Below are 25,160 nucleotides of genomic sequence, written 5' to 3' on the forward strand. Positions count from 1 at the left end.
GCGCCTTTGACTTATTACTGTCTACTTTCACATAATATGTATAAAAGAACTTTAGGACAATATACCTCCCTGTTATTCTGCCTTTGTGCTATTGTAAATATATTTTACTTCTACACATGTTATAAACCCCACAATACATTTTTTCTTTATTTTACAGTACATACTTTTGCCTTAAACAGTTAATTATCTTTTAAAGAGATGTTTTTACATAAGAAGAGGCTTTTGTGTTTGCCCACCTGTTCACCATTTCTGCTAGTCCTCATTCCCTTGTAAAGATCCAGCTCTCCACCTGCTGTAATTTTCTTAGTATTTCTTGTAGTGTGGGTCTGCTGCTGGCGACGTTTGTCAGCTTTTGTATGTCAGAAAAAGTCTCTATTTCACCTTTGTGTTTGAACAATTTCTGTTTACTGGGTATAGAGGTGTAGGTTGACTTTTTTTTTTTCTTTCAGTCCTTTAAAGATGTTGCTCTTCTGTCTCTGGCTTCTCATATGGCATTCTTTCTGATGAGATGGCTGCTGTCATTCTTGTCTTTGTTCTGTATATAATGTGAGTTGTTCTCTGACTGCCTTGCAGAATTAACTGTCAGTGTTTGACAGTTCATTTATTTACAAGTTGTTAGTGTTCTGGTTGAACGTGTAAGTTCTCAGGTCTGTGTGATCACTCTTTTCTGATCACTCTGTTCCTTGATCACCCCAGACTGAGTTTCTACTGACCCCTGTGCTTCTAGGGGCAGTTAGAACATATCTGTAGAAAAGGAGAAGAAGCATCCGTCAGTCAGGCGTGGCTTCTGAGCCGATTCTGAGATTCTCTCGTGACTTTTTGTGCCACTCCAGGAACAATACAGGGCAGTTTTCCTTGTGCTGCTTCGGAGAGGCAGGGGTACCTTTTAGTGTGACAGTGTTACAAGGAGTGTTTCTGATGTCTCTGATAGTTGGTGTGGATGACTGCAGCTCAGAGTCTGATGTGATTGTTGTACCTTCAGCCCTGGACTTTGTCTCACAAGATGACATGTTGACGCCCCTGGGGAGACTGGACAAGTATGCTGCGAGTGAGAACGTATTTAACAGGTATGTGCGTATGCTTTCCATTAAGGTGGAAGCACAAGTGTGGCTTTTATTGCATGAATTTCAGTAAACAGAAGTATCCAGTTGAAAGTAGATGTCATTACTGCGTGGTCTGAGTCACCCAGCTTCGCTGCTGGTCACAGCCGTGGCCGCCTCTACAGTTGTTTACTCCTCCGTCCTGTGAGCAGGCAGCACTCCTTCTTGACTTTTTGGCAAAAACAAAACAAACAAACAAACTGCTTCTTTGCTATTAGGCATAATTTTAATGTTCATTAAAGTGGCTGCTGAGGCGTCAGTTCCTCCTCCAGCAGGTGGTGGTGTGTGCCTGCTGTGGGCCAGGTGACTGGCAGCCAAGGGGCGAGGGACATGGCAGTGACCAGAGCTCACACTCTCCCTCATGCACTGTTTCTCCACCTAGGGCCCCCAGACCGCCTGTATCAGGCTTCTCGGGGAAATCTCAAAGTCTTTGCTAATAAAATTGTTTGAGTATAGATGTATAAAACTCACTGAGTAAAATATGTAAAGGTAACATTTTATATAATGAAGAATGATTGTACTTTCCCATATTTATGATAATTGAAGGTAGCTACTTGAAACAAATTTTCAGTGACCTTAGAAATTTGTCAGATCAGGTAAAGGTGGAACATATTTTGGTAAATAATCAGTCTCATCTTGTTAAAATAAAATCCATACTGGCATTTGTCACTTAGGAAATTAGGGACTTAATATATGTTATAAAATGTATTAAGAAAAATTTTCTTTTAAACTATATGGATTCTGCCTTTTAAAGTTCTAAATACTATTAATGCCACTGAACATCATATAATTTTCTTTTTCTGTGTAGACAAATGGTGGCCCGGAGTCTGCTGGACACACTGAGGGAAGTCTGCGATGATGAGAGAGATTGTATTGCTGTTTTGGAAAGAATAAGCAGATTAGCTGATGATTCAGGTATATATTTATGCAGGGAAAGGTTTCTTTTACTAAATTATGTTTCTAAAAACTAATGAAAAACTTAGTGTAATGCGAGATTTCTTTGAAATATTTCCTAAATAAATTATCAGACCCATCAGTAACAAGAAAATAAAAACCTGTTACTGGGCTTCCCTGGTGGCGCAGTAGTTGAGAGTCTGCCTGCCGATGCAGGGGACACGGGTTCGTGCCCCGGTCCGGAAAGATCCCACATGCCGCGGAGCGGCTGGGCCCGTGAGCCATGGCCGCTGAGCCTGCGCGTCTGGAGCCTGTGCTCCGCAACGGGAGAGGCCCCAACAGTGAGAGGCCCGCGTACCGCAAAAACAAACAAACAAATAAACAAAAAAACCTGTTACTAAGATCCAAACATTTTATAGTAGGCCCATTTAGTTTAACTTTGAAAATTTCTTGTAAGAAAAAACTCAGAACATTGTTTTGCATCATGTACATTAATACTATTTTAGAATTAATAAATTGTTTTGAAAAAATTTTTTGAATAAATTAAAAGGATGGAGTGGGCTGTAAATTTTTGGCAAATATAAAATGCATTTTTACTTATAAAAAATGTTTATCACCCCTTGTAAAACTAAGGCTGTTTGTCTCTAAAGTGAAAAGAGGAGGAGAGTCTGCTTAAGAAAGAGGTAAACTTGTTTTGAGGCTTAGAATACGGTTTATTACGTTTTTAAGAAATATTTTTTATGGTGGTAAAACATACATAAAATTTACCATTTTTACCTAATATTGTTTTGAGCATATTTTTATATTTGATTTTAGAAATGATTCAAAAATCAAATAAAAATTTTTTTCTTAAATCCACGACCTCTTTATTAAAATGTATTATTTTTCAATTTATCAAACTTTTGGCATGGCAACAATTCTCATCCTTTAATTTTCAGATGAGCTCATCTTTTGGTAAGCAACTCACTTTATGGGAATATGTTTACTATTTATGTAAGCCTTAAATATTTTTTATTTTCTTATAGAAAAAAACATTAGTAAGCGTCCTAATTTTCTATCTCATTATGATGTTCTGTGTACATAATTGCTCATGTATATGCTTGTTCCAGAATGGTTTTAGGAGGGTCTCATCAATTATGATTTTTACTTACAATTTATTTTTAGATTTAGCAGAGATAAACAATTTAACTTAAAATTTTGGCACTATTGCATTCCATTGTGTTCATTCCTTTCATAGAGATGTAGATATTCTTTAAGATGGAATTTGTGTTTGTTTTCTTCCACCTGTTTACCAACTACAGTGCTGTTCTTTACATATATTATATTCTACATGTGTTTTAAAATATATCTCAAGTTGTTGAGTTCCTGATAAATATCTCTCTTGACATTTACACTCTGAATTCATTCAGTAAATGTGAAAACAGTGCATACTGTATGCCAGGTTCTAGATTAAATGCTGGAGCCTTACTGAGATGAGTAAGAATCCGTCATCAAATTAACAGTTTAACGAATGCAGCCGACATACTAACAGTAAATTATACCAGGGAGGGTTGGGACCCGCTTTGGACAGTTGGTGGCATTTGAGTTGGGTTTGATGGGGAGGGAGGGGAGGAGGGGGCTCGGGAGGGGAAAGGACAGGTGTAGAGGTTTGGGGAGCTCAGGACAGCGGCCCGTTTGGCCAACAGTGAGTTTACTGGGCCTACGGTTTAGAAGAATGAGACTTAAATAAGGTGGTTGAGGGCCAGATTGTAAAAATTTATACTGTGCCAAGTTGGAGAGTTTGCTTTGTTTGTGATTTAGAACAGAAACACAGCAGTGTGGGTTGACTTGAGGAAAAGATGGGTGACGGAAGGCTGGTTGGGAGATTCCTCTGACTGTTAGGAGTAGTTTGGGAGGAATGGAAGGGCCGGAGGGGTGTCAGAGCCACTGTGATGGGAGCTTCCATGAATTTGAGGATTCTTGTCTCTCCATCAGATATGGGAAAGTTGCAGTCTTTAATATTTTTAATATTACCTCTCCTCCACCCCAAACTCCTTTATTTTCACTTTTTTTTTTTTTTTTTTGCGGTATGCGGGCCTCTCACCGCCATGGCCTCTCCCGCTACGGAGCACACGCTCCGGACGCACAGGCCCAGCAGCCATGGCTCACAGGCCCAGGCGCTCCGCAGCATGTGGGATACTCCAGGACCAGGACACGAACCCGCGTCCCCTGCATCGGCAGGCGGACTCCCAACCACTGTGCCACCAGGGAAGCCCCTTTTTTTTCATTTTTAAGTTTACTTTTGTTTGAGTATATGTTTTTTGTTTGAGTATTTGTTTTGTACATGGTTCAAAATACAGAACTCCTGTTAGCTACATCTGTTGTCTATAAGGAAGTCTTTATAAAGTGAAAGTAGCTGGTCTTAATTAATTTTGGGGTTTTGTTTGCCTTGAAAGGGCTTCCCACCTCAAGATTCAACTTTTTTTTTGGCCACACCCCACAGCTTGCAGGATCTTAGTTCCCCAACCAGGGATCGAACCCGTGCCCCCCTGCAGTGGAAGCACGGAGCCCTAACCACTAGACTGTCAGGGAATTCCCTAAACATTTTTTTAAATGTTGTCTTTTAGTGCTTTTTTTTTTTTAAAGATGAGCATTTTTTTTTTAATGAACTAAGTATTCATATCCTTTGCCATTTAAAAAAATTTGTTTTTAATTTTTGGCTGAGTTAGGTCTTTGTTGTTGCGCACGGACTTTCTCTAGTTGTGATGAGCAAGGGCTACTCTTCGTTGCGGTGCTCGGACTTCTCATTGTGGTGGCTTCCCTTGTTGTGGAGCACGGTCTCTAGGCACGTGGGCTTCAGTAGTTGTGGCAAGCAGGCTCAGTAGTTGTGGCATACGGGCTTAGTTGCTCCATGACATGTGGGATCTTTCCGGACCAGGGCTCGAACCCGTGTCCCCTGCATTGGCAGGCGGATTCTTAACCACTGCGCCACCAGGGAAGGCCTGTCTTTTAGTGCTTTTGATCTTAAAAAAGAAAACAACATTTGGAACTTTTTTTTTTTTTTTTTTGCGGTACGCAGGCCTCTCACTGTTGTGGCCTCTCCCGTTGCAGAGCACAGGCTCCAGACACGCAGGCTCAGCAGCCATGGCTCACGGGCCCAGCCGCTCCGTGGCACATGGGATGTTCCCGGACCGAGGCACGAACTCGTGTCCCCTGCATCGGCAGGCAGACTCTCAACCACTGTGCCACCAGGGAAGCCCAACATTTGGAACTTTGATTCACCTTGAATTTATGTAGAGAGAGCAGTATAGGAATCTTACCCTTTTTTTCTCACATAACCTGCTGACTTTCCTACCATTACCTATGGAACAGTTGATCTTTTTGAAATGTCATATCTGTCACGTTTAAATTTGCCGTATGTACTTGGGTCTTTTCACATTTTTTTTTTTTTTAAATCTGTTGGTTTCCTTTAGCATTCACTGACCCTTTATCATCTTAGTTAAGTCTAACTGTAAACCTTCCACTGGCTGGCTGCATTTAGATTAGGACCCAGTCGTTACGGCTTGTCCTGGAGGTTCTGAACTAGCAGAGTTTGAAGATGATGGCATGTTATAGTCGATGTGAGTTCAGGTGAACAGATCCGGTCCTCACAGGAAGTATTGCAGGCTCTGAGGACAGAATCTGGGATGGGGTCGACCTCGCCATGACTGTGAAAAGGATCGCAGGCTGCAGAGCATTTTCTAAGCACTCATGATGTGATGCGAGGTGAAGAGTCCAGAGATTTCCTGAGGACTCCCCCGCCCGGCAAGGATCTGGTTCTGGGGAGGATGCTTCAGCTCACCTTTCTGTTATTTCCACAGAACCAACTGTGAGAGCAGAGCTGATGGAGCAGGTGCCTCACATCGCCTTGTTTTGTCAAGAAAACCGGCCTGCGATCCCGTACGCTTTTTCCAAGTACTTGCTACCCATTGTGGTTAGATATCTCGCAGATCAGAATAACCAGGTAGGAGGGCCCTGCCCACGTTCTTACAGAAATGGGTGTAGTCTGGGGCACTCCCGGCGGCCTCCTGGGTGGTCACATTGGGATGTTCCTTCCTCTTTGACTTCGTTGTTCTGTTTTTCAAAATGAGGCTGTGGAGAGTCTGGGAGGTCACAGCAACAGACAGCACCTAGTGGCTGCTGCTCACCCGCTGCCCTCCCAGGCGGCCCTCAGAAAGGTTGGCGCTTGGAGACCTCTTTTCCAAGAATGGCTTTTCTGTTCCACTTCATCTGTTACAGCACAACCTACCAAGTTCTGTCTTTGCAGAATAACCACAGATTTTTATTGGCAAGGTTTTGCCAGTTGTGAACCCCCTCTAGTTGGGTGAGGAATCCTCAGATTTGTGAAATTCAGGCGTTAAGTTTTGTTACACTGTGTGTGTACTTGGTTTACGTGTCTGTTTTTTCCTAGGTCAGGAAAACGAGTCAGGCGGCCTTGCTGGCCCTGCTGGAGCAGGAGTTAATTGAGCGGTTTGATGTGGAGACCAAAGTGTGCCCCGTCCTCGTGGAGCTGACCGCCCCCGACAGCAATGACGACGTGAAGACAGAAGCTGTGGCTGTAAGCAGAGCTCAGCAAGAATTAGTCACTGGCTTGACCGATAGGAGGCGCTTGTTAAATATGACGCTACATTACATGTTGTAGGGTTGACACATACTGGGTCTCAGAGTAGCCACAGATCATTACATTTGAAATGTAATGCTGGTCTAGAAAGGGACATAGGCTTCCAAGGGAAAAGGTGTCTTTTCTTGGGGCCCCATGCTGTGCAGAAGCACTTGGGAATTCGATGGCTCTATCACTGGGCTCTGAGAAAGCAAGATACACAGCAAGAAAATAATAAGTTAACTGTAAATTCATTATCAAAATGGAAAAATAAGATGGCAAAAATAACCAGTGGAATTTTAAAAACCCTGTATTGAATATAGAAACATTTGAGCTCCTTGAATTGCTGTCGAGCACTTTTCTAGGCACCATGTAAGCATAGTAGGAAAAAGAGGGATGCTGCTTGGCTACTGTACTTGACAGTGTGGTCTTTGCAGGAAGGAATATATGATATAAATTATGATTAGTAGAAAAATACACAGATTAAGTCATTATGCACATAATAAAGTCAAGTATTATGGTGAGTTCTCTGGTGTTTTGGACATGGTTAGCAAATATTTTGATTATTTGAGAGCCATCATAAATAGGGTATGAATTACATATAGTAATACCTGTTATAATTCACATCTATGGTTCCTCAGTTCAGAAAGTAAGAATTCTTATAATAAAATAGAAAAGTGATAAATCCATCTGAAAATTTATTCAGATCTATTTGGATAGTGAGAGTTTGCTATTTAAACCTAATATAGTTGCATTTTTGTTGATATGAAAAAAGTTACACTAAAAATAATTTTATAGTGCTTCTGGATCGTTCGTAGGATGAATTAGATTTTCTCTCTAGTTCCTTTCCGTTGGAAATTCCATTATTTTATTTTTAGATACTCAGGTATCAGTTAATAAATTTAGATATTTTTCAGTAATACCATTTTTATTGAAGTGAAGTTCACATAATATAAAATTAACCATTTTAAAGTTTACAATTAAGTAACATTTAGTACATTCATAATGTTGTACAAAGCACTAGCTCTGTCAAGTTCCAAAACTTGATTTTTTTTTTTAAATTTCACAAGCTTCTCTAAAAAGGAAATCAGTTTTGGCATAAATGTTGGTTTATATTGAGCAGAGTTTAACTTGCTTTTTTATAATTTTTGACGGGTTTTAAGAATAGTAAAACATTATAATTATAATAAAAGGCTATATCCAGCGCTAGTGTGAAACCTGTGATTCTCTCACAATTGGTCGTGTTAACTTTGTTATGTTTGGCATTCCCTCCCTTCCCAGTTGTTTGTTTTGGGAATAATTCATTCTAAGCAATTTAATTATGCTAGATCAGTGATACTGTGTATCTTTGGATCGTTAACTCAGGCTTGGAGATGCCTAGAAACAGTCTGGAGTCAAGAAACAACACTGCTTTGGGGATTGGGGGATGTCAGTGTCACCTGCCACTCTGAGGAGGCCAGGGCTCTGATAGGGATGGTGCCAGCCTAACAATGCATGGGCAGATCTCCGTTTATGTAGGTCTTTTCTTCATTTCATCAATGTTTGGTTGTTTTCAGTAGACAGAGCATGTGTGTGTTTTGTTAGATTTCATGTTTTTTTAACACTGTTGTGAATGATACTGTTTTTAAACATTTTCAGTTGTTCGTTGCTAATTTATAGAAGTACATTTGTTTTTTTTATTCTGTCATATGTCCTGCAAACTTCCTAAACTCACTTATTTGTTCCAATGGCTTCTTTGTAGATTCCTTGGGATTTGGTCTGTAGACAGTCATGCATTTATGAATAGAGTTTTCTTTTCTTTCCAACCAGATGCCTTTGCTTCTTGTCATATTTGCATGGGCCAGGAGTAGATGTAATAGATAAATGACGACAGTCAGATTTCTTTATATTCTAACTGCGTGGGGGCAGATATTTAAATGCGTTGGGCTGGTTTTCAAAAGGTTCATCCTCACTTTGCCCAAAACTGTGTTATCTGAATCATGTGTGACACATATCAGATCTGTGTCCTTGTCTCCCTTGGAACCCAGGCTTTGCAGAGTAAGGACGTGGTCCCCACATGCGTGAGTTTCAGAGAAAACGGTACTTTGCAAGATGAGGACTGCTTCTGTATAGTCCTTTCTTAGCAATGCAGATACACTAAATCCAGATCCTTCTTGTGGATAATCTTCTGAAAACTCACCATTTATTCTCTTATCGGGAAAATGTGTAGGTTGTTTTTTTTAATCTTAAATTTATTAGGCAAAATGATTGATAAGATTGAAACTTTAGGTAAAAATGCAATTTTTAGGATTTTCTCAGGGTTTATTGTACCTTTAATAATTATCAGTTGATTTTAATGGTAGTAGTTAACATCTGTTTTTCTGTCTTCAACTTGGATAAATAAGATGAATTTTTTGTGACGTATGTAGTATAATTATGTCATATTTTATACTCCCTTAAATTATATACTTTTAATAAATTAGCGAACTGGAAGAGTCTTAGTTTGAAGATATATTCAGTGTGGTTTTGTTCTTATTCATTTTAGATAATGTGCAAAATGGCTCCCATGGTTGGGAAGGACATCACAGAGCGTCTTATCCTCCCTAGGTTTTGTGAGATGTGCTGTGATTGCAGAATGTTTCATGTTCGAAAGGTATTTTTGTTGTTGTTGTTTAAGAATACATGGTTCTAGTGGTTACCATATTGATCTGTGAAACTTAAAAGATTATTTTTAAAGAACGCTGTAATATTTTGAAATGTCAGTGATGCTTTTGTTGTCAGGTCTGTGCTGCCAATTTTGGAGATATTTGCAGCGTAGTTGGCCAGCAAGCTACTGAGGAAATGTTGGTAAGTACTGCAGAAATTAACTATGGAGACTGGACTCGCCCGGTGGTCCAGTGTAAGACTCCACGCTTCCAGCGCCGGGGGCGCGGGTTTGATCCTTGGTCAGGGAAGTTCTGCATGCTGAGCAGTGCGGCCAAAAAAAAAAAAACAACAACAACTAAGGAGAAAGCAGTGGCATTGCAAAGTAGCACGTGAAGTTTGAAATACATATAGTTACCCCCAAAGTGTATTAATATTGGCTTGGCCAAAAAGTTCGTTCAGGTTTTCTGTACTATTACAGAAAAACCTGAATGAACTTTTTGCCAACCTAATACAATTCCATGGATGTAAACCAGAAAGATAATATGACTTTAAGAGTTTAAATTTCTGTAATCTGGGCACTTGAATTGTATTTGTTAGGGACGGTTTGTTAAAAATGCAGATGTGTTAAGAACCATTGATCCCTTTTTAACTCCCATTTCTATAAAATCAATTCTTATTTATTCAAATGAATCTTTAATTTTATTGCAACCCTCAAGTATTTTAATGACAAATTAAATTTACAGCAGGTGATTTTTAAATGGTTAGTTCCTGGGATAAAAAATGCTTAATGTACAAGTTAATGTACTTGAAGAGTTTCTGAAACCATCTGTTATGCGGAATAGTTGACTTTAAGTACAAGCTCTTGGATAACGTTTAAGCTGTACGTGTTCGGAGCGCTTTTGATTTTCCGTAGTCAGTAGTGGAATGAATTGGGTGTGATTTATTTAAAACTGCTAAGTATTAATATTAAATGGGTCTTCTAAATTTCATTAAGAAGATCTAATGTTTTAAATGCTGTGAAAGCAGAAAATGAAATAAAAGTAACTCCTGAAGCCTGCTGTGTGTCTGCCTAACGAAACACCATCCTCCTCGCACAGCTGCCCAGGTTTTTCCAGCTTTGTTCCGATAACGTGTGGGGAGTCCGCAAGGCCTGTGCTGAGTGCTTCATGGCGGTTTCTTGTGCAACATGTCAAGAAATTCGACGGACTAAATTATCAGCACTATTTATTAATTTGATCAGTGATCCTTCACGTTGGGTAAGGTTTTGTTTAATTATCATTTTTGTAAAAGAATGCATTTTACAGAAGATGTGATTTTGATTTCATAATTTAAGAAATAATTTATCATCTAAGGTATGTTATTGCTAATTTAAGGTATGTTATTTAAGGTATGTTATAATTTAAGGTATGTTATTGCTATCATTTAAGGTATGTTATTGCTAATACTTTTAGGAGTAGACAGTAGACTACTATATTAACTTTTTTTTTTTTTAACTGGATGAAATTTCTGTTCCATGCAAATGTTTTATAGGGTCTCATATTCACATTCTCATGGTTTAAATATTCAAGCCAAGATAAAAAATTTAAAAGTAAAAAGGAGAAAATAATTGATGGGGAACTGTAAATCCTAGCTGGAGAAGGATTTATGTTTTATTCCTGTCCTTTTATTCTTCTTAGGTTCGGCAAGCAGCTTTTCAGTCTCTGGGACCTTTCATATCTACCTTTGCTAATCCCTCTAGCTCAGGCCAGTATTTTAAAGAAGAAAACAAAAGTTCAGAAGATACATCAGTAGAAGACAAAACTAGGTATGACTTTTTAAAACTTTGCTTTCCAGTTTTACTGCTTGTGAGCATTTTTTTCATTTTCACTATTTTTATAATGTTCTTTTTGGAGAGTTTACTATTTCTCTTGATTACAAAAATTGGTAAATATTTTAATAGAGTTTTATTTTAAATACATTTGTTAAACATCTCTTTGGTTAATTACATATTTAAATGAGAAGATGAAGGCACACGTAACATAGTTAGCTTGGTGCTGGGCATATAGAAAGCTGTAGTGATAGATTTGATAATAATGTTTGCGTAAGTTTATTTAATAAGTAATTTACCTAGTAAGCCATCTGTTAACATTTAGAATATACAAAATAATGGTTATACAATTTAAAGGGTTTGGTTTTATAAGGAGTAAAACCTAATTTAGGAATATGTGTTACTACATAGTCAGTTTCTTACTGTTATTTTTCTTTTTAGTTAATTTTGTGGATCTTGGATTCTCTGTCTACAGAATAATGATTGTAATCTCTCAATTGAGGGGGAAAGTATTTTAATGATTAGCACCAAATTAGTGCACTTACTAACTAGAATATCAACTTTTAAGAGCATTTAATAAGGCAACCAGATGTTCAAATAAAGCTTAAAGAGGACATCTCTGATTTTTATTTTTAATTTTTTTTGCATTAAAAAATTTTACTTGAGTTTTAGTTTTTAACATTTATTTTAGTAGGGCTTCCCTGGTGGCGCAGTGGTTGAGAGTCCGCCAACACGGATTCGTGCCCCAGTCCGGGAAGATCCCACATGCCGTGGAGCGGCTGGGCCCGTGAGCCATGGCCGCTGAGCCTGCGCGTCCGGAGCCTGTGCTCCGCAACGGGAGAGGCCACAACAGTGAGAGGCCCACGTACTGCAAAAAAAAAAAAAATTATTTTAGTATATCCTTAGGGGAAAAACGGTTCAGACCTAAGTTAGTGCATGGGAAATAATGCACAGACTTTGACAGGTGCGCACTTGAGCTCAGTTAGTGCCTGTTTCTGAAACAGCCCTGCCTGTAATGCCTGAGTTACCAGAGTGCCTTGTCCTCCCTTGTCATGATGCTAATGGACATTTTCTTCTGTAGGTCTTGATACTGTGATATTTGTTTTCTTGGTGTTTTGATTTGGCAGTTCTTCCTTTCTTTGCTGCCTTGTTTTACCTTTTTGCCCATTCTCCTACCGTCCTGCTGAATAGCCAAACAAACCTGAGGTACTGTATTTTGTAAAGGAAGAAAAATCACTCTAAACCTGTCTTCCTAGCAAGAAAAGTCTGTCAGTTCTTTTTTTTTTTTTTTTTTTGCGGTACGCAGGCCTCTCACTGTTGTGGCGTCTCCCGTTGCAGAGCACAGGCTCCGGACGTGCAGGCCCAGTGGCCACGGCCCTCGGGCCCAGCCGCTCCGTGGCATGTGGGATCTTCCTGGACTGGGGCACGAACCTGTGTCTCCTGCATCGGCAGGCAGACTCTCAACCACTGCGCCACCAGGGAAGCCCATGTCCGTTCTTTTGAAAACAGCTGCTGCAGGGAATGTGACAGAGTGATGAAGTGGGGAGGGGAGAGGTGCTATCTGCTCTTCAGTTTTAAAGTCAGCGACCTTTTCCCTAATGGTACTAATTGTACGAAGACTGTTGCATAGCTTTTATTTATTTTTGTATCTGGAGAGAGTCTAGGAAGTGAAAATATAAATTTACAGAGAATTATTAGGATGGGGTCAGCAAACTTCCTGTAAAAGACCACGCAGTAAATATATTCGATCTCCGTCAGAACTCCTGCAGTGTGGGAGCAGCCGTAGACAGTCCATGATGCATGGGCTCAGCTGTGTTCCAGTAAAACTTTATTGACAAAGACAGTTGGTGTGGCTACCATGGCCGGTAGTTTTGCTAACTGCCGGTATAGGACATTATTGGAAGAGCTATTTAAAGGCAGTTAGTTATCTTTTAGCTACAAACTTTAACTCCTCTTCCATTATTATGAGGTCTGTCTTAGTGTCAAGTCAATACTATTTGTAGCATTGGATTCTCAGTATATTATTAGACTTTATTGAATTGTGTTAATGATGTAAGGGAGGGAGGAGACAGTTCCTGGCTGAGAAAGGAGTTCTGTTAAATATTGTAAAAGCTGTTGTGTAGTCCTAGGTATTATTAATCTCAGAGCCATTAGCTAATTTGCCCTCTCTTAAATACTGCACTGGCTTTTGTTTTGAGCTGTCTTAAATCTAGTTTCATTATCTAAGGTTGACTGATTGGTTAATTATGCAAAAATTAATTGAGCACCTACTATAAACCAGTGACTGTAGACAGATGAACCAGGGCTTGGTTCCCGTTCTCGAGGTCCTCTCAGTTTCCTAGAATTCAGATTTCTCAAACGAATATCTCACAAAATAAGCAAGTTTTTGGCAATATATTTCTGCTACTGTTTATTTCTTTTGTAGTGTTGCATCTGATCCTGGAAACATTTAATATCACTTAATACTCTTTGAAGCATTTATTGATTATAAACCTCTGACTTTATAAAATACCAGGTTTATCTCTCACTCACCCTGGATCAGGCTGTTCATACTTCTTTGAAGGTGTTAATAAAAGCTGTGCTTCCAGAAACAGAGTTAAGCATTCAGATTTGCACTTTTAAGTTATGTGAAATGAGCAGCCTCTTTTCTGTTTAGTTAAACCAGCTATTACACCGCTCTCCGAATACATTGCCTTCTTTGGGTTCTCCCTCTTTCTGTCTGGGACGCCATCCTGTTTCATCCACACCTCATTTAACAGAGAGAATGTCTGGACAAACTACCTCCAAGAATCTTGGAGGAAATTCAGAGCTTTTGCATCCTGGCTGTTCGTAGCACTGGTGCACGAGCACTGATCTTGGTTGTGTATTTTGCACACATTCATCCAGTGGGCTGCAGGTCCCCCCGCGTAGCAGCCTGGTTGTTATCTGTGTGTGTTCTGACACCTTCACCAGGCCTGGCACATGCTCGGCACACGATAAATGTCCATTGAATGAGTTATTGTTAGAAAATAATAGATTTTATCTCAAAAGCCTTAAGTAACTGCACTGCTCTTGCTAGTTTTTGTCAGTTTAGCTTAAAGCTAACTATGTGTAAGTAAAATTGTTACTGGTACAAATCTGGAAGTATTTCACTGATGTTGAGACTCCATTATGAAGTCACAGCACCTGGAGGCTGTGTCTGCTCTCATCTCAGGATGCAGTGTCTGGGACCAGATGTTCCCAGGGCACTTTGCTAGGCCACAGTCTTGAGCCACCAGGTCTCTGAAGATACTGACTCTCAGCTTACGTAGGCACCGAGGAGGTGTAGGTTCTCTTGGAGATGCGTTTCTGGCTGACGCTCTGCCGCACGTGTTCCCTACACCTGCGAGGAACTGGGCTACTCCGCTCCTCATGCGAGCCCTCCGTCTCCGTTCTCCTCAGGATGGCGTTTGCTTGTGTGATAGCGTTTGCCAGACCGACCGTTAGGAACGTCAGAATTCACTTGATTGTGCACTGACTGTCACCCAGCTCCAGGAAAAAATGTATTTAGAGAATTTATATTTTTGACGGTTTATTTTGAAGCAGACGGTTTATTTGTACAGAATTTAATACTTCCCAGAATTTCATATGAGGGAAAATGTTTTTGTCTCTTTAAAACCGTACGAGGAGTTTGAACTTGGGACAAACTAATAATTTTTCATAAGGCAAATAGAATGACTTGGCCGGTGATTCTCTTTGTTTTTCCTGCTGAGAATATTAAAATTTAATTTTAATGCTAAGATGAGATTGTGATCCAGGAACTTCAGGCCCTTGGAATAGTTTTCCATACTAAATGGCCTTTTAATTGGGTTCTTTTTGTGAATTTTAAGTGGAAGTTTCTTAAATTCATCAGATAACAAGTGAAGTCTTAAGTTTCAGCCATTTGCTGCCCACTACCGCCAAACAATGTCGTGTTACTATAATTCTTATTTTTTTTAATTTTAAAATATTTATTTATTTATTTTTGGCTGCGTTGGGTCTTCATTGCTGCGCGTGAGCTTTCTCTAGTTGCAACGAGCAGGGGCTACTCTTCGTTGTGGTGTGTGGGCTTCTCATTGCAGTGGCTTCTCTCGATGCGGAGCGCAGGCTCTAGGCACGCGGGCTCAGTAGTTGTGGCTCGCGGGCTCGAGAGCGCAGGCTCAGCAGTTGTAGCGCACGGGCTTAGTTGGTCCGTGGCATGTGGCATCTTCCCAGACCAGGGCTCAAACCCGTGTCCCCTGCACTGGCAGGCAGATTCTTAACCACTGTGCCACCAGGGAAGTCCCTACTATAATTTTAAAATTACAGTTTGCATGATATCAGAAAAACTGTAAAAATAGCCAAAGAATCCCATAAACACTTCTTCCAGATTCTCCAAATGTTAACATTTTACCATACTTGCTTTATTATTATTTTTTTCTGAATTCTTTGAGATAAGTTTTAGACATGATATTCTTTTTACCTTCCTTCAATATTTCACTCCTCAAAACACAGATACTAATACATAACCAGACTCTAATTACCAAAATTAAGAAATTAACATAGATACAATACTGTCATCTAGAGATTTTATTCAAATTTTACCCATTATCCCACTCGTTTTTTAAAACAAAAGAAAATATATCTTTAATAAAGGCATGATTGGAAAATATCAGGTAATTCATACACATATAGAAGACACTTGTTTTGCGTAAGAGCACTTGCTTCGGGACTGTTTTGGAGGGAAAGGATGCTACAGACATCGAGGCCAGTCCCTCATTTTATGAATAAGGAGCAAATGTGGAATCTGCAGTGCCAGTGCTGGGTGAGACTCGAGTTCTCGCAGTTTATGTGTGCATGTTATGTATTTTATGATTATAAGCATGGTGGAGAAACACCAGAATTTTAAATGCTATCACTGTGTGGTATGTTTTCAGATGAGGTATTAAATATTTTTATCTGTATCTAAAAAATATATTTTTTAAATAATCACGTGTTTTTAAAAAAATTCGTTTCTGAAAACAGTGTGAACTTTACTATGAGATGAAGTGCAATCAGGGAAGTTGGTGATCTCCTGAGAGCACGTATGGTGGCTCTGTAACTGGGATATCACGTCGGTGGTAACGTCACCTCCAGGGCAGAGGCCGGGTGAGCCTCCTGTTTAATGTCTTTCATTGTGTATATTTAAGGGCCCATGTTTCAGGGGAGCACCCCACCCTCACCTGACAAATTTACCTGCATGTCCATCCTCAGTTCCCTTTCATGTTTCTTAGAAAGAGCTGTCTCTTCACCCATTTAATCTGTCCACCTGTGTTCTCGAGCCCCTAGTCTTCCTTCTCAGAAAGACATTGCTTTATCAGTCTCCTGTGTTTTCAGTTCTTCACCTCTTCTGACCTTTTTCTCTGAGCCTGAAGAATGCTCGTCTGAAGCATCCTCTTGTACAGGAGGAATGCCGTGCTCTTTGTCACTCTGCACGACTGTCATGACACATATGCAGGCCAGTCCTTCTGAGGTGCCCTCCAGTCTGTCTGGGCTCTTGACCAGTTTCCCAGGGACGTCACCACCTGGAATTCCATGTAGATCCCGACTCAGCCCATCCAGACTGAAACCCCCTCCTCAAGCTGCCCTGGTGTTTTTCACTTGCAGTCGGTGCCACCAGCACCTGTTCAGTCGCTCGGGCCAGAAATCTGGAAATCTTCACAGGTTCCTCCCTTTGCTTCTCATGCCCCGCGAGCGGGAAGTGAGCAGTCGTGTTGGCGTTGGCGTCATTTGAGTGTGTTGCCATCTTCTGTAGCCCCGACACGCTGCCCTGTTCAGGAGGGCATCCCTGCCTCTCCTCACCTGCTCTGCTGCACTCCCTGCCGCCTGGCGCATCTCCAGCGCGCTTCCTGTCCTGCTTCCGGGTGGCCTTTCTGAAAGAACGCATCTCAAAATGTAACTCTCTTCACCCCTGCCTTGTCTCCTGTACCCTAGGGTACGTTCCGGAGGTGTTTAGTGTGGGGCGCAGTGGCTCCGCCGACTTTGCACTTTTCCATCGGTTCCCTCTCTGAGCCGTCGTAAACTCATCGCCGTTTCCTGAAGGTGTGGCACCTCTCCTGTCACCCCTGCCTTTGCATATGCTGCGGGTTTTCCCTTAGCCTCCTAAGCACGTGTTGGTTGCTCCACCCACGGCTCCTGTCATTCCCTGGAAAGCCTTTCCTTGCAGCTGGCGCATCTGCCTCCAAGCTCAGTGTCCTTGCTCCCTCCTTACCACTCTGCAGGAAGCATTTGCCTCTGATGCTAATCTCAGGAGCAGCAGCTGCCTCTCATTTACATAGGAACCCTCACCACCAGTGTCGCTCCCTGGCTCCTAGTAGGTGCTCAGCATGTGTTTGTTAAGGGTAATTGAGTCAGATAAACTCTGAGGGGCCGTTAGAGCCTCTGTGTAGGTGGTGGATGGCGGTGACCCATGGGCTGTGGTCCCGGGGCTTGTACCACCTACCTCTCTGTCAATTAAGTCATGGCTGCAGGGGGGAAAACTTTTGGGAGTAGAGCTGAAAGTGTGGAAGGAATAAAAATAGCTATTTACACTTAAGTGGACTTTAATGTATTTTGCAAGATAGTAAATAAGGATCTTTTCTAATGCTGTGTAGAGGTTTTTTTTTTCTGTGTAAGCAAGGAGGTTTTAATTCTCAGCTTTTTGATAGGTCATTGGAGCACAGTGGCAATACCATAATCCTAAAAATCAGATAATTTTTACTATGTATTTAGCTTAAAATGCATTGTGAGAATTTATCTTCTTACTATTTCTTTTTAGTTTTTTTTATTATTGAAATTAGCATGGTATTATAGAATCCCGGGGTTCTTAAATGTTATCTCCTCCAACTATTACATAATACTTTAATATCTAGTCTTAACAGATGTTTACATCTCTGAGCACAGAACAACTGATGGAAAAAGAAGCATTATCAGTAATATAAATAAACTACTGAATTTGTATGGATAATTTGTAATTTTTAATACTTGTCTAAATGCTTTATGTAGTATCTTTCATTGTTTTTTTTCAGTAATTATTTTTATACTTTCACTTTCTTTTTCCCAAATAACACAATAAAAGGACCAGAGATGAAGAAGTCCCAGAGGATGCACAGATCAGGCTAGAGGATGTTCCTACAGACCCCACTGTTTTTAATTCCAGTGTCAAACTGGAAGGTGCGCTGGACCCGGACATCGGTGCTGAAAGCCCTAGGAAGCCTCCAGGGGACAGCTCATTACCTTGTCCTTTGTCCTCAGAGCCTCATCAGGAGGCAGCTAGTAATGAGGATGATAAAAAGCCTGGCACCTGCAGGTCTGCCTCTCAGTTGGAGGTGGGCGCCAGTGCGCAGGACTCAGCTCCCCTGGATCAGGAGTTGTACAACTCCTTCCACTTCTGGAGGACTCCTCTTCCTGAAATAGATCTAGATGTGGAGCTGGAGCAGGGCTCTGGGAACAAACTTGGCCCCGAGGGGCTGGAGGGAACGCCTGAAGCCACCGCCCCGGCTTCTGCAAACATCACCATGGCCACCAGAAAGGAACTGGAAGAGATGATAGAAAATCTGGAGCCGCACATTGACGATCCCGACGTGAAAGGTATGGGAGTTGGTTCTTTATTCTGATAAAAAATGTTATTTTCTGACTTTTTCCCCCAGAAAAATTGCCTTTTAAAAATCTATTTTGACCATTGTCATCATGTATTCTTGTCTGGATAAATGTGATTAGTCTGAATTTTAGGAAATAAATTTCAGATGAGGCCGTCACTGTGTTCCTAAGTGTAGCATGTACAGATGTGTTGGTTCACAAATCACTCTCTGACTTGTTCACACTCACTCACTGTTTTTACAATTTTAACCCTTGAGTCCTGCCTTAACTCTTCTGCTCTGGATCTCATAAACCTTTTTATAAACGGCAGATGCAGTGCTGTGTTTTACGGAAAGACTGTAGTCTGTTAGCAGTGGACAAAGATACGTATCTTCCTATGGAACGTGGTGTTTTAAGAGCTGTGGGCATTTGCGAGGGTCCTGCTGGTGTCTTTGTTTCTCAGTTGGACCTTGTTCCATTGGGTTACACTTGTGTCACCTAGATTCTGCCATTGTGAACGGCAGCCTTGAAGGTTGTTGTGTGTGAAAATAACAAGTTACTCTCACTCAGTGGAATAGGAGTGTGGGAACGAAGTCCCAGGCCACCCCACTCTGCCTGCCGGGGCCAGGGGGTGGTTTACGGTCTGGGGGTAGGAACCTGATGCCAGCGACATCAGAGCTCCTACTGAGCACAGTAACCAGTGAAATCTGAAATGTTACCGTAAAACAAAAAACAATTTTGAAAAATCCCCAAACTGCAAGTCTTCAGATCCTTTATCACTTTGTGGATTTTTTTTTGTCCTTGTTCATTCTAGAAGCTAAAATTTCTAAACTGTCAGTTTGCTCAATGTTAGCAAAATACCTATTTTTAAAGCAGACAAAGCGAAACCTTCAGTGTCCTTCTAAAACACGCAAAACCGTGCTGTGTTTAAACTTGGAAAATTTCATCAGTGGAGGTGATATTAGCAGTTATCTTTATTTGGCTTTAACGTATCATGATTTTTAAAGATTTCCTATGGTAATTTTATGCTTGGAGAAAAACTAAATGATTTGTTTGATTAAAGGCAAATTCATATCCTTGATGGTTGAAAGTTATTTTAATTTAACTGGCAGACAGTCACCTTTTCCAGAATGCTGTGAATAGTATCGGGCGCCGTGAGCCTCTTTTGAGTCTGTGTCTGCAATTTATCCTTGCCATTCGTGGACCAGTAGTTCATTCCTCCTCCTTATGAGTGTTTTCCGTAGAAGGTCCTACTTTCTATCCCTCGCGGTGGATTATTTTCTCTGAAAACCTCACAGCTTCACTGCTCTCGCTAGTTCCTCATTGTGGCTCCTGCCGTTGATTTTTACCACCTTGAGCCCAGAATTCTGCATTTTATGACAACCTGGTGATGCAGCAAATACTGAGGCTCGGTTTTGTTTGACAAATTAGAATCTTCATCAGAATCTTGCCTTTGCCATCTCCCTTCCACCCCAGATGAGGAGGACGGAGACAGAATTACACCTCAGATGTGCACATCTTGGGGTGGTCAGCTCTTGATAAATGTTGTCTTTACAGGTTTCTGCTTTTTGTTGAAATAAATTTTATTATTTGTCAACTTAAGTTTTGTTCAGTTGATCAGACTTCAGTAACTCTCACGTCTTGTTTTTTTGTACGCTCCTTAGCTTTATGGAAGAAAGATTCCTAACTGGCCTTTGGCCCGTTCTGGGAGCTCTCCCTGTACAGCCCTGCTAGTCGGTTCTCTGACACATAGTAGACACCTGCTAAATGTTAATGGAAATACTGAATAAGCTACTTTAAATTCTTTTTTTTAACAAATAAGCTGAAAGTAATATGCATAGTTTGCTTTTTTAAAAGCCCTACGTGGACACATATGAGTTTCAGGATATGACTTGGTGTTTCAGAAGGTGACTAACACTGTTTGACTTAAACTTTATGGGCTGCAATTGAGATTTTAGTAGTAATACTATATTATGATTTAATCAGTTCTCTTTCTAATTCAGCTCTTACACCTGTTACAGTTTAAATTTGTCCTGTTGTTCTTTCTGTCCATAATGTTGAAACTTCTGTAACATATTCATTGATAGACGGATTCATCCAGCATCACTTATCGAGCACCTATTCTGTGCCAGCTACTCTTCCAGGCAGTGAATATATACCAGCAGCAGACCAGACAGAAATCCCAGCCTCAGAGAGCACAGAGGGTGAGACACTTAGTGTGTAAACTGCCTGTGTCAGATGTTCTGCAGCAAAACATCAGTGGGCAGGGTTGGGGGCGGGAGGGCTTCGGCTGCAGAATTCCTGAGCATCTGAGGGCATGTTGAACCCGTGTTAATTGTAGTAACTATTTCTGACTTCTCATACTATTAGAAGGTGTTTTGGGTTTTTGAAGGGTGTACCTTAACTGTGGGTGCTTTTTCTTTTCTAATCTGTGGTTGTGAGCAGTCTGTCAGAGGATGTCTACCTGTTTGAAAGGCAGAATTAACCCCAAATTGGAAGCTAAGTTCTGGCCAGGGACCCAACTAGTTACGTTGCGTGTGTGTATTCTTGACTGGGGGCAGGGGAACGTCAGGGTGAGGTGGACCCTCAAGAGTCGAGTTTCTGCTTTCAGGAGCCACTGGGTCCCTTGTTCTTTTCCATGCTGTTTGGTGGGAATGTCATGGGAAACAAGAGCAAGCGTTGGGTTTTTTTTTCCTCTAAGGCAGCCTTTGCTTCACAGTCTTACCGATTTAACTCTTACCTTCTTTGAAGCATTGATAGATTAATTTTTTTTTTCTTTGTGGGTCTCTAATCAAAAAACTTAAGTGTTTCCGGGAACTAGAATGAGATGTTCCTGTCAGAAAAAGAAGGCCCTTTCTCATCTGTGGAACAGAAGTAGATCCTATGTGGAAGGACAGAAAGGGAGGTAGTAAAATGGGAAGAAGGTGAAAGAGAGCCCCTTTTCCAAACTCCCTGGCGTGTGGCATCACCAGGCTGATTCAGGATTGAGCCACGGCTGAATAGTGACCGGTGCCAGTTTGATTGGCCGTGGCCAGTTCACAGACTGCAGAGGGGAAGCTGGCCAGGCCAGCAAGTACAGAGCTCTCTCCAGTTTCGTTAGGGCCAGTGGAATAACTGGGTCCACTGGGCAGTTGTGGTCCGAAAAATCGTATTGTGCATTGATTGTAAGCAAGAAATTGTTAGGAACTTGTGACTAACCTCCAGGACGGTGTGCAAGAGTCGGAGATGGAAAGGGTGAGCTCAGCCAGACCAGCACTTAAGCGGGGGCAGGAAATTCCAGGTTCCAGGCTGTCTCCGATTCTGAGCGCAAGTCACCAGGGACCGCGTGGGCTCTGATCCTGGGGTTTCCGCCCGCATCGTGAGGAAAACGCAGACGTGGTGAAGGCCTGTGCTTCAGTTTCCTTCCGCTGGTCGTGGTGAGCCATCCGCTGAGTCTCAGGCAAGCCTGGGTTCTCCGGGGCCACGGGCTCTCCGTGAGCGGGCATGGGGTCGTCCTCATGACCTCTGTACCAGTCTTTTGAAGGAGGTAACCTCAGTGTGACTCACTGAAACTTTTGTGAACGTACAAACCTAAAGGTACAGAATAACATAGACAAGGAGGAGGCTGTCGTTTACTCAGGTTGGTGGCCTGTGTGAGGCGTGTTCTGTGAAAGGCTTCCCAGGAACAGGTCGCGATGCATGAGGGAGCCCACCCTCACACCCCCCGCCTGCATCTACGGGGGCAAAAAGCATGTTCCAGGCCGTCAGCCTCCTTTAGTTCTGTTGTGATTTCATTGTGGAAATTTGGAGGATTCTAAAAGGGGAGCTGAAGTGAGTAAAGGATTAGATTAGTACAAATTGCAGCTGAAATCCCCAAAAGAATGAGGATGCTTTCCTTGAGTAACTTTTCATGATTAGACACCTTCAGTTTAATCTGTTCAGTTAGGTCATCATCCTGTATGTTTCTTGTGTCTCTCTTGCTGGGTACCTTGTATACTTTAGAATTTTATAAATGCTATAGCATAGTAATAGGTTATCTTAATAAAATACTGATTGCTTTTTAATAATCTTTAAGTAGAATGGGAGCACACTTTCTAATCTTTGTACTAAATAAACTTGCAGGTAAACTTTATAAATTCCTATATTTTGAGCATCCAGGCGGATTGTTACTTGAAGTAATGCTACACAATTTATTTTTGCTAAATTCCTCATTTATGTTGGGGGGAAGGAAGAATGCTTTAACTTCACTTTGAATGACTTTCATAAAGAAGATGTCACTCAAAACGTAGGCGATGCCATTTGCCACACTTCAGGGCTGCTGCTTGGTTATCTGCCGTTTTGGTTTCCTGCGAGCGAGGCAGGGCTTGTTTGGGATCCCTGGGTTTGGGACAAGTCACTCATTTCACTTTCAAAAAGAATTAGAGAAAAGTAAAATAAACCGGAATGAGATATGAGATGTTTAAATGTAACAGCCACAGAAATCTTTGTAATTCCCCTTGTTTTATGTTGGCAGGGTCTGTGTGACTGCTCTCCTGCTAAGATAGCTTAGTAAGTAAGCCTCGCCAGTCCCGCTCATGCGTTCCCAAAACATAGTTCACTGACCCTGAAATTGACTAGATAGCATCTCTCTTTTCATACTAACGCAGAATAATGTACAGTAGTGGGTAAACGTTTTTAATCTCATGAAAGCATATTAGCTTTCTACTTCTTCCCTCGGAGAACTAATGATTGACCACAGTAGAGGTTTTTTCCAGCTTTTCGATGGCAGTGTCCCAAAAGCACTGCGTCTCATTGATCCCATAACCTTGCGCAGGGAGAGCCCAGGCACCCGCGGCCCCATGCTCACAGGCCTGTCCTTCCACCCACAGCGCAGGTGGACGTGCTGGCCGCCGCCCTGCGCGCCTCCAGCCTGGACACCTGCGACGAGGCCAGCGAGGCTGCCCGGAGGGCCCCGCAGGATGAGCTCCTTGGCTGCAGACTTGACCACGGCACCGCCGGGCCTTTGACGAGCGAGACCGTCGAGGTGAGGGCTCCGCAGGGCGTGCACAGTGAGCTGGGTGGCCCCGGTGCCGTTCGCGGGGCGGCCGTGGTGCTCGTCACGGCCCAGTTACCACGTCCTGTCTGTCGCTGGTTTTCTCCGTCTCCCTTCTGCATAAAGTAAAAGTCATCGTCACCACGTCCTGTCTCTGTGACATGAGTGTCATGTCCAGAGCTTGGAGTTAATAGTCAGCCCGGGACTGTCTACATGACCACTCCGCAGCTTCAGTGTGGGTGTGGCTCACTGCAGTGAAATAATCTGACTGGAGACAAAGCCCTTTATCAAGAGTAATTAACTCTTCCCTTTTCTTTTTGGAGGGGTGCTTTGTTTCTGATGGGACCATTTCACTGCAGCGAGCAGCACAGTATTCTGAGCGGAAGATCGGGACTTGAGGCCGTGTTGCGGGATTATCTGGACCCTGGAGTGTGCGGGTGGGTACTGTGACCAGCCCGCCTGCCTATGTCCTGCACCGTCCTTCCCGAACCCCCCGACCCCCCACCAAGCCAGCACCACGCGGTGTCAGTAGTTCTCATCCCTTGTGTGTGTTGGCGGGAGAAGGAACACATGCTTGTGGCCAGAGGCAGGTGGTCTCGGGTCAGAGCGGCCTGGACGCTGAGCTCAGGGAGGGGGGCCTCATACGCATGGGGGCACGGGGGTCCCAGGGCCCCGGTGGATTCCTGACTTGTTTTCTGTTAGATGACACCCAGTATAGCTAGAAATCTTGCGTAAAACCAGGGCTCCAGAATGCAGCCCTGACCACTGAGCATCATCGGAGATTTTAGTGCTTCATCTGAGTTTTAGAAGGTGTTTTGTTTTCATTTTGGGGTTGGCAGGGGCTGTTAAAAAAGTATTGGGTCGGCCAGAAAGTTGGTTTGGGTTTTCCTGTAACATCGCATGACAATTCTAAATGAATTTTTGGGCCAGCCCAATATATTTGTGAAATTAGAAATAGCCAGGAATAGAAATAGTAGAAGAAAAACTGTGTATGACATACCATACAACAGTTGCCTAAAGCAACCTCTAAATACTGTTTTATTGATAGCTAATTTTAGATATTGGGACCTTTTCAAATTTACTTCTAAATTTACTTTTTAATTACATTTGTTCTGGAATTTATTTTCATACCTTTAGCAACCTATTCTGAAAGTTTGATTTAAGGCAGGGGAATTCTTATGAGGTCTTAGGTCTGTTTATAAATGTTTAACAGTATGAAGAATTTGTACGTATTCTTATCTTTTGGTGGCCTTGAAAGGTGAGTAACTTAGTAAGATGGTTTAAATGAAGGGAACTCACAGACAGGACAGTTCTTTAAGTGACCGTTCTCTCCCAGCAGAATATGGAGTCCGCCCTTCGCTATATTCATGATGATTCAGACTCGGGCACCAGTGGTGGTTTTAGCCCCGATGAGGAAAGGAGAGCTAAAGTGCAGGTAGGTGACCCAAAACTCTTTACTTTGTGTGGGTGTTGTTAAGTCCACTTTTAAACCCATTTCTCACCAAATTTGGCCCTTCTGATAATGTTTTGAAA

At 41.9% G+C, this 25,160-nt stretch overlaps 1 protein-coding gene across 6 annotated transcripts in view; it reads left to right on the plus strand.

The window, feature by feature from the left end:
• The window catches only part of PPP4R1 (protein phosphatase 4 regulatory subunit 1), a 61,366-nt gene that overhangs the window by 17,512 nt on the left and 18,694 nt on the right, over positions 1 to 25,160 (plus strand). For 2 of the 6 annotated variants that reach the window (XM_027088540.1, XM_027088545.1), the window contains 12 exons: positions 932 to 1,067; positions 1,909 to 2,015; positions 5,834 to 5,976; positions 6,424 to 6,570; positions 9,137 to 9,244; positions 9,373 to 9,438; positions 10,335 to 10,493; positions 10,914 to 11,041; positions 18,117 to 18,628; positions 20,704 to 20,820; positions 23,464 to 23,618; positions 24,964 to 25,062. In XM_027088540.1, the coding sequence (XP_026944341.1) occupies positions 932 to 1,067; positions 1,909 to 2,015; positions 5,834 to 5,976; positions 6,424 to 6,570; positions 9,137 to 9,244; positions 9,373 to 9,438; positions 10,335 to 10,493; positions 10,914 to 11,041; positions 18,117 to 18,628; positions 20,704 to 20,820; positions 23,464 to 23,618; positions 24,964 to 25,062 (1,877 nt within the window). The remainder of the gene's footprint in view (positions 1 to 931; positions 1,068 to 1,908; positions 2,016 to 5,833; positions 5,977 to 6,423; positions 6,571 to 9,136; positions 9,245 to 9,372; positions 9,439 to 10,334; positions 10,494 to 10,913; positions 11,042 to 18,116; positions 18,629 to 20,703; positions 20,821 to 23,463; positions 23,619 to 24,963; positions 25,063 to 25,160) is intronic. The other 4 variants (XM_027088541.1, XM_027088542.1, XM_027088543.1 and 1 more) reach the window with 4 other exon arrangements.

Source organism: Aethalodelphis obliquidens, unplaced genomic scaffold (genome assembly GCF_003676395.1).
Source record: "Aethalodelphis obliquidens isolate GAN/ISIS:26980383/991018 unplaced genomic scaffold, ASM367639v1 scaffold63, whole genome shotgun sequence".
NCBI classification, from domain to species: Eukaryota; Metazoa; Chordata; class Mammalia; order Artiodactyla; family Delphinidae; genus Aethalodelphis; species Aethalodelphis obliquidens.